This window comes from Olea europaea, chromosome 14 (assembly GCF_002742605.1).
Source record: "Olea europaea var. sylvestris chromosome 14, O_europaea_v1, whole genome shotgun sequence".
Taxonomy (NCBI): Eukaryota; Viridiplantae; Streptophyta; class Magnoliopsida; order Lamiales; family Oleaceae; genus Olea; species Olea europaea.
The window spans coordinates 2,157,665-2,174,149 of NC_036250.1; the positions used below are offsets into that span (position 1 = coordinate 2,157,665).

The window sequence follows — 16,485 nt, forward strand, 5'->3', positions numbered from 1 at the left end:
GCTAGGGAATATGGTATAATGCCTAATTGCGATGTTAGATTTCCTGACCCCGAGGATAGGATTATTCGAGCACGACGAGGGGAGTTTGTTATTTTTAGGGAGACCCTTAAGGCTGGCTTTAGGTGGCCCCTTCACCCCTTCTTTATTGCTCTATTAGACGAGCACTCCATGTGCCCGGGGCAGTTAGTGCCCAACGCCTGGAGAATGCTCGTTTATTTTTTTATAGCATGTAGATACTTAGGTATCGAGCCCAACATTGGCCTCAGCAAATTAGTGTTCGAGCTTAAGAAGCATCCTCGATACACTTGTTTTGGCTACCTCTCGACGATTGGGGGTTTTAAAGTCCCGAGGATGGCGAGCTCTTTGAAGGGGTGGAGGGAGGGGTGGTTTTATGTTATAGCCCAAGAACCCGATCTTCCTTTCTGGCCTGATTGGGGAATCCCCGACGCCGAGAAATTCTGTGAGGGCCAGGTGTATCCGGATGTTTTGGAAGAGCATAGGAGGATGCTGGTCGGGCTTAGCCCCCTTTTCTTGACGATGAAGGAGATTGGGGAAGAGGTTATAGACCTGGCAGATATTAGAGGCGTCGAGGGTAGGGATGTTCCTTTATTATTATTTTTTGAAAAATACCCTGACCTTATGCTCGTTCTAAAATGTTTGTAAATTTTTGCAGGTATGTCTTTTGATCCTCGGGCTCTTTGAAACTTTGTCAGCACAAGGGCAGACGCTCGAAAAGCAAGAAGAGGCCTCGAGGGACTCCTGAGGGTGCGAGGGGGCCTGGCGAAACTTCTCGAGCACATCCACAAGTCTCGACCCCTCTGCAACCGAACCTTAGATCTCCCACTCCTCGGGTCGTCGCTCCTCGGCCTCCTTCTGAAGTGGTTGACCTTGAGGATGACCCGTCTCTCACCGGGGACTTTGAGACTTGCCACCTCGCTCCTGAGCTCATAAATAAATACAAGGAGGAGGTCAAGCTCGAGGATGGGATGAAGGTCCTCGAGGGTCTTACGGTGAAGGTAATCTTCGGGCTTTCGACTTTAATCTCAAGTTTTTTTTTTGTCGAGATTAATACTTGTCATTTTCTTCATTTTTTCCAGATGTTGAGTATAGCTTGAGAACTTTCTCTGCAAGGGCTCGAGGAGGCCAAGAGGGCAGCTGGGGTCGAGACGTCCATGGCCTCTAAGGACAGCAGGATTCAAGACCTCGAGGCACAGGTCGAGGTTTTATTGAAGGAGCGTGATGAAGTGAGAAGGGAGGCTGCAAAGGCCAGGGATGACCTGGTTGTAGCAAAGGATGAGGTCGAGGGCTCGAGCTCATCCAGAAGACAGAGGATTTTGGGCGCGAGCTCACGGCTGTCAGGGAGAGGGCCTGGGAGGAGTTTAAAACGTCCGAGGACTGCGACAAGATAAAAGGGGAGTACGCGTCGGGGGCGTACTTCCATGCTCTGAAAGAAGCCCGGGCCTTCCTCCGTCAGAAGTTGCCCGACGTCACTCCGGACGACCTGAAGACAGTGCCTTCCATTGCTGATACATTGGAGCTCTCGGGTTCGGAAGATGGAGGAGGATCAGGCGGAGATGAGGACGACGGTCTTGAGGACGACGTTGAGATTGACATCAGCAACCTCGACCCTCCTTTTGGCCATATTGGATGACTTCCCCCCATCCCGATCTTTTGTAATTTTTGTTTAAAGTTTGAACATGTATTTTGATCGAGGACTATGTATGTTCTAAAGTTAATTTCTTTGAACTATTTATCTCGACCCCTTGGACCTCATACACTCGAGCAAACAAAAATGGAAATTAACTGCTCATGCAACATTGAAGAGTTTACTCGAGGATTCTACAACTCGAGCATATTTAAGGGATTAAAAATTGAGTGACATTCTCGAGGACTGTAAAACCTCGAGCACAACAAACTTAAAAAGTGATAATGTGACATTCTCAAGGACTGTAAACCTCGAGCACAACTAACTTAAAAAGGTTGGGTTGTGCGACGTTCTCGAGGACTTTTAAACCTCGAGCACAATTAACTTAAAAAGTTGGGTTGCGATATTCTCGAGGACTTCTAACCTCGAGCACAACTAACTTAAATAGTTGTTATTTGCTCGTGATATCCTCGAGGGATTGTCAAAAATGATGTAGGATTTTTGTATGTCCTCGGGTGATACTATAACGGTTTACGCTTGAGTATATGATCAAGACTTTTTGTGCTTGCGCAGGGCAATGCTTTGGTGCTTGCGAGGGGTAAGGCTTTTTTGAGTGCTTGCGCGGGGCAAGGCTTTTTTAAGTGCTTGCGTGGGGCAAGGTTTTTTGTGCTTGCGCGGGGCAAGGCTTTTTTATGCTTGCGCGGGGCAAGGCTTTTTTATGCTTGCGCAGGGCAAGGCTTTTTTGAGTGCTTGCTCGGGGCAAGGCTTTTTGTGCTTGCGTGGGACAAGGCTTTTGTGTTTGCTCGGGGCAAGGCTTTGATGATTCCTGGGCGCAAAGTAAACAAAAGGGCTGTTATACCCGAGGTTTGAATTTACTAATTTTTCGGACTGGACTTGGATTTATATTGTATCCAAACTGCCTACGTACCCAAATGGGATCAAGCCGAACGTAGTTCATTATGAGAGAAAACAAAAAACATGCTTGGGCATGCAGGCCCGCTAAACTAGAGAAATAAAATGCAAGGGCGCGCATGCCCGAGGAACCAAAAATAATATTCAGAAGAAAAAATGCAGGAATAAAAAGAAAATCTCCTAGATGTCATCGAGAATGTTACTTGTAGTATAATTTCAGATTATCAGCGTTCCAGGGCCTTGGAAGAGGTCTACCCGAAGTGTCTTTTAGACTGTATGCTCCCTTGCGAACCTGTCGTATGACCTCAAAGGGTCCTTCCCAGATGGGCCCGAGCTTCCCAGGGGGGTGACCTGCAGCTTCGGCCCTCCTCAGGACCAAGTCGCCTGCTCTGAACCTCCGAGTCTTGACTTTGCTATTAAAATGTTTTGCTGTCTTAGTTTGTAAGAGGCCACCTTTATAGTGGCTTGCTCCCGCACTTCTTCCAAGAGATCAAGATGTTCAGTTGTATGCTCCAAGATTTCTGGCACGAGCCTCCTATGGCTCGGGAGTCTAATTTCTACCAGGACCATTGCTTCAGTGCCATAGGCTAACATAAAGGGGGTTTCTCCTGTGGTTGTCCTATGAGTTGTTCTATACGTTCAAAGTATAGAAGGCAGCTCGTAGGACCAAGATCCCCTAGCATTGCCTATTCTTGTTCGGAGGTCTTGTAATATAATTCGATTTGTTACCTCGGCCAGACCATTGCTCTGAGGATGTGAAACTGATGTCAGACGGTGATCAATCCCAAGGTTTGAGCAAAAGTCCCTAAACTGTTGATTGTCAAATTGCCTGCCATTGTCGGTGATGAGGACCTTTGGTATCCCAAACCTGCAAATGATAGATCTCTAAGTGAAGGCTCTTAGCTTGGGCTCCGATATTGTGGCGAGAGGTTCGGCCTCTACCCATTTTGTGAAGTACTCTACTGCTACAGCAACAAACTTTAATTGACCTCTAGCCACAGGAAAGGGACCGAGGATATCGACTCCCCATTGTTCAAATGGGGCCGAACAGTTAATGTTGGTTAGGTCTTCGGCTGGTGAGTGGATAACATTACCAAACCTCTGGCACCTATCACATCTTTTAACATATTCTGAGGTGTCTTTTTTCATAGTTGGCCAATAGTACCCATATCGTACGAGTTTAAAGGCCAAGGCCCTGGCTCCTTGATGATTCCTGCACACACCTTCATGAACTTCAGCAAGGGCCTGAGATAATTCTGATGGCCTGAGACACCTTAGGTACGGAAGAGTAATACTTCTGCGGAAAAGGACACCGCTGATCATGCAGTACCTAGGAGCTCGGGCTCTGATGCTTCTGGCCAACCTGGCATCGCTTGGTAGATTTCCACTTGTGAGGAATTCGATGATTGGGTCCATCCAGGATGGTTCGTTGTCAATGTCCATGATGTCGAGGATTTGGCTGATGCTGGGTTCTGTGATGATTTTAATGTGAACTGTTCTGTCAAGGCCGTCCACCCCCATGAACACAAGCCTGGATAATGCATCGGCTTTTCCGTTGTCCTTTCAAGCAATTTTTGCAATTTCACAACTCTTGAATTTTCGTTGAAGATCCTGAACCTTCATATAGTACAAACTCATTTTCTCGTCTTTCCTTTCAAATGAACCTTCAATCTGTCCGACCACCAGTTGTGAGTCGCTGAATATCTTTATGAACTCGAGCTCAAGGCAAAGGGCTAGCTCAAGAGCAATAACGACGGCCTCATACTCGGCCTTGTTGTTGGTTGCTTCAAACTTGAACCTGAGAGCGCATTGAATTTCTGTTTGTTTGTCAGGGCTGATGATGACGACCCCTGCGCCCAAGCCCGAGGAGTTGGATGCTCCATCCACAAAAATTTGCCAAGTGTCCAAATTAGTACTCATGCTCGAGCTGTCACCTGGCCCTCGAGGCCTAGGGGTTAGTTCTGCAATGAAGTCGGCTAGAGCTTGGGCTTTGATAGATGGGCGTGGTTTGAATTCTATGTCAAATTCTCCAAGCTCGATTGCCCATTTCATCAGTCTTCCCGATACGTCCGGCTTCTGAAGTATATGCCTAAGTGGTTGATTAGTGAGCACCACAATAGGGTGAGACTGAAAATATTACCGGAGTTTTCGTGCTGCTATAACCAAGGCAAGGGCAAGTTGTTCCGCCAAAGTATACCTTGTTTCCGCATCCAGTCGGACCTTGCTTGCATAGTAGATTGGTTGCTGGACTTTGTTAACCTCTTTCACCAAGACCCGGCTGACCGCGTTTTGAGACACGGCCAAGTACAAAAATAAGGTGTCACCAGGTTCAGGCCTAGTGAGAATAGGAGGAGATGCCAATGTCTACTTGAGCTCCTGAAAAGCTTTCTCACAGTCTTCACTCTAATCGAAGCCTTGGTTTCCTCTGAGGACTTTGAAAAAGGGATAGCACCTGTCTGATGCTCGGGACATGAACCTGTTCAAGGCTGCTATCCTATCAGTCAACCTCTGTACCTCTTTCTTGTTCCTTGGTGATTCCATAGATGCCAAGGCTTGTATTTTATCAGGGTTGGCCTCTATCCCCCGGTGAGTGATCATAAAGCCCAAGAACTTGCCCGAGGCCACGCCAAATGCACATTTTTTCAACTTCATTCCGTACTTTCGCAAGGTGTCAAAAACCTCTTCAAGATCTGAAATATGCTGGTCCACCTGTTTGCTCTTGACCACCATGTCATCAACGTACGCCTCCACGTTCCTTCCAATCAAGTTAGCAAAGACTTTGTTGATGAGTCTTTGGTATGTTGCCCCTGCATTCTTCAAACCGAAAGGCATGACCTTATAACAGTATATGGCGGAATCGGCCATGAATGATGTCTTTTCTTGATCTTCCTCGGCCATGAGGATTTGATGATAACTAGAAAATGCATCCAAGAAGCTGTACAACTTATGTCCGGACGTGCTATCCACCAAGTTGTCAATCCGTGGTAGGGGATAACTATCCTTTGGACATGCTTTGTTAAGATCTGTGAAGTCAATGCAGACCCTCCACTTACCATTGACCTTCTTTACTAAAACAACATTGGGAAGCCAATCGGGATATTGGACCTCCCGAATGAACTAAGCACTAACGAGTTTGTTAATTTCTTCGCGAATGATCTCCCGACGTTCTGGGGCAAACTGTCTTTTCCTCTGCTTTACTGGTCTGGCCCCTGGGCTAATGTTAAGCCTATGGACTGCAATTTTAGGGTCTATCCCTGACATATCCTCAACCTTCCAGGCAAAAAGTCAATGTTGCGAGATAAGCAACCAACAAGTTTTGTCTTTAGGGTGACGTCAAGATCCCGACCAATAGTCGCCTTCTTATCATGCTCGAGCTCAATTTCCATCAATTCTTCGACAGGGGCATCCTCAGCAGGGGGTTGGTTTGGAGCGGACGAGCTTGCTGGTGGAAGACCTGAACGTGTGTTTACCATGGCTTTTGGTAGCGGTTCCCACAGACGGCGCCAATGATGATACCAAAAATCGTACCTACTGATTTTTCGAGATTGATGATTCGGGTTGATCACGATAGCGGTCTTCCGATACCTGAAACAAAGACAACGAGGTATGTTCTCGTCGCCCCTCCGATGCTTAAGTCAGAAAGGGAAATATAAGCGTGAGGCTATGTGCTGAAGAATAATGAAAAAACGTACCTGAATAATGGCTCAAGGTTCTACTTTTATAGGGTTGGGTAGTGTACTCCTAGTAGGATCGTGTTGGTTGGATGTTTTTATTCAAGGAAATTTCTATTTATAAAGAGTGTCCTACTTGTAATGAAATTGTTTGACAAGCGGTATCAGGGTTGATGTAGAATCCTTGGGTGTTTAGGTTTGTTTGTTAGGTACCCAGGTCTTAGGAGGCATGTAGGTGGTGTATGTCTAGAGAACTATTCTCGAGGACCTGAGAGAATGTAAATATGTCCTCGAGGTATCTCGAGGACTACGATACCTCGAGGACTTACGGAGACCCGAGGACCATAGCAGAGAAATGAGATGGGGTATACATGGAGTCCTCGGGATAAACTCCTTGGGGTATATCAATATTGACATAGTCACTTAGGATTGTTGCTGAATTTTTTATTTTATTATTATTATTTTTTAAATATTTTTTGGGCAGAAGAGCATCTACACTAAAGTCCTTGTTCCCTTGGGCAGAAGGATCTTTGAAAGCCGTGGCGGGGGGCTTTGATCGTGAAAGTCCTACAGGAATCAGTGGGGTACAATAGACTGGACCAAGGTAAGAGACCTCATGTGGAAATTGAAAAATGGCTTCGAAATAGTGGATCTTGACTAGGTTCTATCTGCTGAGGGACTAATCAAGGAAGGCTTATCTATATGTATTTATTGAAGGAGGCCCTCGAAGATATTTCATAGTGTAAAGCTAATATAAAAAAAAAAAAAATACTATTTACAATCAGTGTTTACAGTAGTAATCTTATTACGTGGCGGCTTGTTATTTGGGGGCATTAATTTCATGTAATTCTATTGCCTCAAACAACAAATTATCATATGAGATGATTCTTGCAGTCGTTGGTTATGAATAACAAACTTAATATAAAAATAGATTAAGGATCAAGTCTGAGGGTGGGTGAAACAAAATAAAGTAGTTATAAATTGGCATGCGAAACCAAAATGAAACTTTCCTAGTCCCTGTTTGGCTCCCCTTTTTTTTCAGATTTTAATGTTTGGAATAGTATTTTTTTAGAGCATGTATAATTGAAAAAGAAGAAAATTTTTCGATTTATATATAATATTATTTTATAAAAATTTGTGTAATTAAAAATAAGAGAGGAAAATTAAAAAGAAAGGGAGCCAAACATGGGCTTATTCAGTTTTGAACTATAAGAATGCTAGACTGAAGATCATCATGCTATTTAGTTGATTTCTTTTTATTTTTAATTTAAAGAGGGGATAATTGCGTCATTTTACATTGCTTTAACGGTCAAAATTGACGAAGGGACGGGATTTGCTATACTTTTGAAAAGTTTAGACGGTATGTGCTAAAGAGAAGAGATGAAATTATGATTATGCCCGGGGTAACATCACAATGCACAATATGTGATGCAAATATTCATATAATTAAAAAATGTTGACATAATTATGTGGCCAACCTCTTAACCTGCCAGTTTTCAGTTGGTGAGATACTATGCAATTGAACTTGGCCACGTGTTCACTTCTCCGTATAGTAAAATTTTACGACGTTAACTAGGGTTAGACATCGTTGTCACACAAAATGACAAGTAGCTAAGCTAGTTGATCACGATTCATGAACATTACTATTGGTAAAAATGGAAATCAACTACAAAATTGTCCATCGAGTATAAAAAAACGAATGGTAAACTCTGTTTGTATCAATACTAAAGAGATCCGTGAACGATAGAAGATCCTAACCGTCCAACTTATGGGTCCACTCCCTGGCATGAAATCATACTATAAATTGCACAATCTAGAAGCAATGACAACACAACTCACTAGGGTTAACAATTTTCATTTATTATCTAGCATTTTACATTTAACTGCACTTCCACCACAACCACCCCCACCATCATCATGGCTGAAGAGAAGAAGCACCACCACCACTTCCACCACGACAAGGACGAGGACAAGCTAGTCGAGGCAGTTTACTCCGACAGCGCCTACGGTACTGAGAAATACGAGAAAGAAAAGAAGGAACATAAGCACAAGGAACACCTCGGCGAGATGGGCGCAACTGCTGCTGGTGCCTTTGCCCTGGTAAATTCTCTTGTTTTGTTGTGGCCAGTTTCATAATTTATCAAACTATCTCATCTAAAAGATTAAGGTCTCCAATTTTTTGGGCAAAGGTCTGACACGTGGACAATTTTTGTTCTTTAATAACGTTTAGTATGAGAAGCACGAGTCAAAGAAAGACCCCGAACATGCCCACAAGCACAAGATTGAAGAAGAAATAGCAGCAACAGTTGGGGTTGGAGCCGGCGGATATGCATTCCACGAGCATCACGAGAAGAAGGAAGCCAACAAAGAAGAAGAAAGGGCTGAAGGAAAGAAGCATCACCACCTCTTTTAACTATTGCCAGTGCTTGATTTCTATGGTTTTATGTTCTGCCTTAAATAATATTTGTGTGTAACTAAGACTATGGCTTCACCAGCAAATGCCTAGTATAGTATATATGGTGTAGACTGGTATTCCTGCAGTGTGGTTTGTAATTACTTGGTGTTCATTTTGCTCTATAAATGAGGACTTCACCTTTTAATTAAGTAGACTATGCATAATGCAAACTAAGGAGTTCAAAATGTTTGGATAAGCTTAACAAGAACTCAAAGTACTTTTAACAAAAGTAGGTTCTTAAACTTTGAGGAAAATTCCCTGTTGCTACCTTTCATAAAAGTTTTGAGTCCCAATTTTGCTATCATTCTCTCGAATCAGCTACCGATTATTACTTTGGTAAGTTATTGCCTCACCAATTAGCTAATTAGATGTTGTTTGATTGAAGTTACCTCAAGAAGAGCCGGAATAATGTTGTTTGATTGTTATAAAATAATTTATTGCACGTTTAGTAAGCTTAGTTAGACAAGACAAGGGATGAAATTAAAATTTTTCTTTTTCTTTCTTTCTTTTTTTTTTTTTTTTTAAAGATCGTTACACACGTACGATATTTTCATAATTGAGTCGTACTAAAACTTAAAATCAGGATTTTATTTATTTATTTTGATTTTACTCCTATACTATTTTAAGACTACTGTTACTTTCTAGAGTGAATTGTTGAAATGGTCACTATATTTTGTAAAAAAATTTCAAGGGATCATTGAACTTTAAAAATCACTTAAATGATCATTGAATTTTGCAAACAAAATTTACGAGTCACAGAACTCTTAAAAATCATTTAAATGGTTGCTGAATTTTGCAAAATATTTTCATCCTTGGAAAATCTTTTGCAAAGTTAAGTGATCATTTAGATTATTTTTAAAGTTCAGTGATTTCGTAGAAATTTTTTGGAAAGTTCAGTGACTATGTAGGTGATTTTTAAAGTTTAGTAACCCCTTTGAAATATTTTACAAAGTTAACTGACCATTTAAATAATTCACTCTACTTTCTACAAAAATTTCCAACGTTGGTATGGTCAATTATGTATAGCCGAATTGCATCAAATGTTGAATTGGTAGTCCAAAAGTAATGGAGACAATAGAAAGTGCTAAGCATGATTAATTACTTTGATTTTTTATTAATTAACCCATGAGATAAAGCAGAAATCTTCGAGAAGAAGGAAGCCAACAAAGAAGAAGAAAGGGCTGAAGGAAAGAAGCATCACCACCTCTTTTAACTATTGCCAGTGCTTGATTTCTATGGTTTTATGTTCTGCCTTAAATAATATTTGTGTGTAACTAAGACTATGGCTTCACCAGCAAATGCCTAGTATAGTATATATGGTGTAGACTGGTATTCCTGCAGTGTGGTTTGTAATTACTTGGTGTTCATTTTGCTCTATAAATGAGGACTTCACCTTTTAATTAAGTAGACTATGCATAATGCAAACTAAGGAGTTCAAAATGTTTGGATAAGCTTAACAAGAACTCAAAGTACTTTTAACAAAAGTAGGTTCTTAAACTTTGAGGAAAATTCCCTGTTGCTACCTTTCATAAAAGTTTTGAGTCCCAATTTTGCTATCATTCTCTCGAATCAGCTACCGATTATTACTTTGGTAAGTTATTGCCTCACCAATTAGCTAATTAGATGTTGTTTGATTGAAGTTACCTCAAGAAGAGCCCGAATAATGTTGTTTGATTGTTATAAAATAATTTATTGCACGTTTAGTAAGCTTAGTTAGACAAGACAAGGGATGAAATTAAAATTTTTCTTTTTCTTTCTTTCTTTTTTTTTTTTTTTTTAAAGATCGTTACACACGTACGATATTTTCATAATTGAGTCGTACTAAAACTTAAAATGAGGATTTTATTTATTTATTTTGATTTTACTCCTATACTATTTTAAGACTAGAGTGAATTGTTGAAGTGGTCACTATATTTTGTAAAAAGTTTTCAAGGGGTCATTGAACTTTAAAAATCACCTAAATGATCATTGAATTTTGCAAACAAAATTTACGAGTCACAGAACTCTTAAAAATCATTTAAATGGTTGCTGAATTTTGCAAAATATTTTCATCCTTGGAAAATCTTTTGCAAAGTTAAGTGATCATTTAGATTATTTTTAAAGTTCAGTGATTTCGTAGAAATTTTTTGGAAAGTTCAGTGACTATGTAGGTGATTTTTAAAGTTTAGTAACCCCTTTGAAATATTTTACAAAGTTAACTGACCATTTAAATAATTCACTCTACTTTCTACAAAAATTTCCAACGTTGGTATCGTCAATTATGTATAGCCGAATTGCATCAAATGTTGAATTGGTAGTCCAAAAGTAATGGAGACAATAGAAAGTGCTAAGCATGATTAATTACTTTGATTTTTTATTAATTAACCCATGAGATAAAGCAGAAATCTTGGTTTTTCCCTTCGTTAATTGTGAAATCAGCTTATAAGTTATAAAACTAATTATAATTATGTTGAAAATGAAGCCGAAAGAGACAGAGACCATAAACCAATCACGTGTCACCACTTCTCACAAGTCAATATCAATTGATGGAAGTATTGAGCAAATCCATCAATAAAGTAAAGAGTTAATTTCACAAACGATCGCTGAACTTACATGAAAATTATAAAAAGATCACTGAAATTTAAAATTTTCAGTATTGGTCACTTAAATTTTGGGAGGCTTTTCGAGATGGTCAATGAAGTTTAAAAACTTGCAGAAACGATCACTAAAATTTTAACACTCTTTTTGAAAGCCCACGATATCCTCTTCAATTATCACTTAAAATCTTCCTGTAACTCCAAGGGAATCGACCAGAAAATAACCACAAAAGTCGTCAAAAAAATCTAAAAATCTAGCCAAATTTTTGGATTTTTGCAGATTTTCAGATTTTTTGGACAACTTTAACAGTGATTTTTCGACAACTTCCAACCATCAATATCGTCAAATTTTAATACCGTTAGAAAGTTCACAATGTTTTCTTCAATTACTATAAAAAATCTCCCCCAAACTCCAAAAAATTCGACCGGAGTAAATCCACAAAATTGACAATCCGAAAAGATGGAAATTCACAAAGTTCACGGTGTCCTCTTCAATTATTATTATGTTGAAAATGAAGTCGAAAGAGACACAGACCACAAATAAAGCAAACCAATCACGTGTCACCACTTCTCACAAGTCAATATCAATTGATGGAAGTATTGAGCAAATCCATCAATAAAGTAAAGGTTTAATTTCACAAATGGTCACTGAATTTACGCGAAAATTATTAAACGGTCAATGAAATTTAAAACTTTCAATAACGGTCACTTAAATTTCGGAGCGCTTTTAGAAACGGTCACTAAAATTTAAAAACACTTTTTCACTTTTTTTTTTGCTACTTTTGTGACAACCTTTAGACCATTTTCGACCTTAATTTCACAAATGGTCACTGAATTTACGCGAAAATTATTAAACGGTCAATGAAATTTAAAACTTTCAATAACGGTCACTTAAATTTCGGAGCGCTTTTAGAAACGGTCACTAAAATTTAAAAACACTTTTTCACTTTTTTTTTTGCTACTTTTGTGACAACCTTTAGACCATTTTCGACCATCGATACCGTCGAATTTTGATATTATTGGAAAGCCTACAATATCCAAAATCTCCCCCTAGCTCCAAGGGATTCGATCGAAAAATCGCCACAAAAATCATCCAAAAAAATCTGAAAATCTGTCCAAATTTTCAAATTTTTGGGCGAATTCGCGACAATTTTTCGATAACTTTCAACCACCAATATCGTCGAATTTTGATACAGTTGAAAAGCCCATAATATTCTCTTCAATTACCATCAAAAATCTCCCCAAACTCCAAAAGATTCAACTTGAATAAATCCACAAAGTTGGCAACCCGAAAAGGGAAAAATTTAGGCAGATTTTTCAGTTTTTTGGGTAACTTTCGCAGCAAAATTCGACTATCAAGACCATCGAACTTTGATACCGTTGGAAAGCCCAAAATCTACTCTTCAATTACCACTCAAAATCTTCCCATAACTCTAACAGATTTGGCTGAAATAAACCCACATATTCAACATCCCAAATCTGGGCAGATTTTCGCCTTTTTGGGTAGCCGATTTTGTGGGTTTATTCCGGTCGAATTCTTTGGAGTTTGCGGAAGATTTTAGATGGTAATTAAAGAAGACATTGTAGGCTTTTCAATAGTATCAAAATTCGACAGTCTTAGCAGTCGGAAGTCATCAAAAAAATCGCCTCTAAGTCGTCCAAAAATTCTGAAAATCTAAATTTTCAGATTTTCTGGGCAACTTTTGCAACGATTTTCTGATCGAATCCCTTGGAGTTACGGGGAGATTTTAGGTCGTAATTGAAGAAGACATTGTGGGCCTTACAAGGGTATCAAAATTTGGTAGTATTGGTGATCGGAAATGACAACAAAGTTGCCACAAAAGTAGCCCAAAAAATTGAAAAGGTGTTTTTAAACTTTGCTGACCATTTCTGTAAGTTTTTTAAACTTCAGTGACCATTTTTGAAAGCTTTTCTACAAGTTTTTATACTTTAATGACATTTTTAAAGCACTCTAAAATTTAAGTGACCGTTACTAAAAATTTTAAACTTCAGTAACTGTTTTGTAATTTTCGCGCAAGTTGAGTGACCATTTGTGAAATTAACCCATAAAGTAAATTATAAATTGGGGTCAGAAGAATTTGATATTTCCCGTTACTATTCAATTTTTTAATTTTATTAATTAAGATTATCAATTTTTTATTATTATATCTTCATTCCGAATATCTTCATAAATCAAAAATATTTCAAGATCCAATTTCAAAAATCAAATATAAAATTTGTTTCATACAAAAATCATATATTAATAATATTATTATAATCCACCCCACCAAATTTAATCATAAACACTAATTACTTCTCACTCTCATTTCTCTCTATATCTCTCTCCATTCTCTCTTTTTCTCACATGGATCATCGTTGCCGAAGACAACCTCCAAGCGCTGCAACGGCACATTCAGATCGTCGTTGTACAACACTAATTTGACTACCAAGGGATGTTCATAGCTCGCTTGCTCAACCAATGTTTTTGTTTTTTTTTTTTTTTTCAAATTGGAAATTGTTGACACAGGCAATGGTCGCAGTGCCTCATGTGGTAAATTTGGGAATTTTTTGTGGGGGGTTGTGGTTGTGGAGTGGTAGGCTGGCTGTGGTGGTGTTTGGTTGCGGCATTTGAGATGATGATTTTGTTGTCAAGAGATGGTGGTGGTGGTTTCAACGGTAGTTGTTTCGAAGGCAATGCGGCGGGTGGCAATAGTGAGATGGTGGTCATAAATGATTGGAAAAATTGCAACAACAATCCTCACCTTTTTAAATTTTACAGACTTTACCCTGACATTTAATGTGTGCCAACAGAGGTCTCTAATCTTTCATAAATATGCACCTAGAATGTATCTGAATAAAAAATCTTCAACTGACCAAAAAAAAAGTAAACTTTGACCAATTTTGATCAAATTAAAAGGGATAAAATGGTAAATTTGTATATTTATAAATATTGATTATTAAAATAATAAAACTAAAAAAAATCTACCCCAACGCCCCCATCCATTTTCATCTTCTCCAACTACCAAAAGTAGGAAAAAAGTACATAACGGCCCCCCAGGACACATCCAAGTTGGCAAAGAACGGGCATTGCGGGGCTCGCAACCCCGGCGTGTAGAGTTCGATTCCTGGTTGGAGCAGCTAAGTGATGTAATAACCATTCTTGGTTGAAGCAGCTTGGTGATGTAATAATCATGGAGGAAGGTTCCCTTAAGGCCAGGAGTATAAAGGATGTACGGACCCTGGTCAATTTGGACATATACCGCGATTTACCTCCACTAGTCACTGAGGGGTCGGGGGCTAGGGGTCCAGGAAGGCAAGTCCACCACTGAATTTCCCGATCAGAAAAGTCAGCAAATGCTTGTACTCATCATAATTGCTTAAAGCTTTTACTGGGTATTGCTGCCATAGTGAGTTGGTTGTAAAAAAGGGCCCTCCAAGCTATTCTTGTTTTCCATTATTTTTCTCCAAATTTGAATTTGGACAAGAACATGAAATTTGAAATTGAAATCAGAAACACATTTCAGCAATTCTTGCTTTCCCTTCTTTTTCTCCAAAATTTTCTCCCTATTTAAAGCCCAAAAATTTAGAATCTCGGAAGGAATAAAAAACCCAACTAGGGTTTCAATGTATGATTTTTGATTTTATGTTGCGGACTCATTGGGGAAGTGTGAAAATTTGAAGGTTGTTGAATAAATATATATGTGGGTAGGGTGGGGTTTCTACCAACCTTGAAATGATTTTTGGTTGAGGATGGTTTGAAATGGGGTGTGGTGTGGGGTTGGAGGGAGGTGGCCATAGATGTGGTCATGGTGTGTTGATGGATGTCAATGGTTGGCCATGACTAAAAATCAATGTGTTGGTTGGAGAAGACGAAAATAGGGGTTGGGTGGGAGTGGAGATTTTGGGGAAATTTTCATTTTTTTTTTTGCCCTTTTAGTTTTATTATTCAAATTGTCAATATTTATAAATATACAAAGTTACAATTTTATCCGTTTTAATTTGGTCAAAATTCATTTTTCATGATCAACTGATGGTTTCATTGACCGTTTCCGTCCAGATGGACGCCAGGTACATATTTATGAAAAGTTAGAAACGTCCGTTGACACAAATTGAAGGTTAGTAAAGTTTGCAAAAATTGAAAAAGTTAGGGGCCGCTGCTGCAATTTTTTCTAAATGATTTGATTGTTTATGTCCAACAAATTGGTTAATATGGATCAATAAACAATATGAAACCAATTAAATGGATCAATTGTGACCAATAAATAATATGTGACTTAAAAATTTGTTAATTCGTGACCAATAATTTGACACTTTGTGACCTAAACATAGTTTGTGGCTAATTAATTTTATATTTTTTGTTTATGAAATAAGTTGTGACTTATAAAATTTGTGATCACGGAATAATATGTGACCTATTAATTTGATAAATTTGCAATCGTAAAATAATATGTGACTTATTGTGATTCGAGAAATTGTTTATAACCAATAGTTCGATAATTTGTGATCAAATTGTACAAAATTGTAACCTTATATTTAAATTATAAAATATATTTTTAATTAATTACTTTTGAATAAAATTTAATAAATATTAAATTTTTGAAATTTAAAGCATTTTATCTTAGTTTTGAAGTGAATTATAATTAAATTCTTTCTTGTGAATTTTTCCCAAAGTTATTTGTATTAAAATGGATCGTTGAAAATTATGATAGATTGGGCTTGATGTAGCCCGGCATAAAATTGGGTCGGCCCAGTAGACCGTTAGTGGCCCTTTTCCGTGCACATTGTCTACTTCTTCTCATAGTCAAGGTCATGCCCCCGTTTGGCCTTCTTTAATTCTCATCTTCAATTAAATTTTTTTCTCTCCTATTTTCAACTACACAATCTCCAATAAAATAATATTATATATAAATCAAAAATTTTTCATTCTTTTACAATCACTCATTTTTTAAAAAAAAAATACTATTCATTCCATTATAATTCAATTTAATGGGGCCAAACGGTTACATTTGATCTTTCCTTTTAAAATTTTATCGAATCACCCGAGTGCCCGACTTTGTTGGTTTGTTACGGTTAGACTGACCACACTTCATGCAAGAGAGTCACCGTGTGTAGTGGTCTTGAAATGGGCCCGCCTACTGAGTCTATATTTGGCCACCGTTTATAAATAGTATATAATAAGTCAAATAAGTTTTTGGAATAATTGCAACAGAAGTTTCAAACCTTTTA

At 38.7% G+C, this 16,485-nt stretch overlaps 1 protein-coding gene across 1 annotated transcript; it reads left to right on the top strand.

Moving 5' to 3' along the window:
- The first annotated feature begins 8,033 nt into the window (after window positions 1-8,033).
- Window positions 8,034-8,832, top strand: LOC111408761 (abscisic stress-ripening protein 2-like). The gene is made up of 2 exons (XM_023038527.1): window positions 8,034-8,328; window positions 8,459-8,832. The coding sequence occupies exons 1-2, from the start codon at window positions 8,146-8,148 to the stop codon at window positions 8,639-8,641; spliced, it is 366 nt and encodes a 121-aa protein (XP_022894295.1). The 5' UTR covers window positions 8,034-8,145; the 3' UTR covers window positions 8,642-8,832.
- Window positions 8,833-16,485: the final 7,653 nt, after the last annotated feature.

Excerpts from the sequence above, each read along its gene's own strand:
- LOC111408761 (XM_023038527.1), top strand. The coding sequence starts at position 8,146 with ATGGCTGAAGAGAAGAAGCACCACCACCACTTCCACCACGACAAGGAC. Across the intron at positions 8,329-8,458 it reads CTGCTGGTGCCTTTGCCCTG|TATGAGAAGCACGAGTCAAA; the intron begins GTAAATTCTCTT and ends AATAACGTTTAG.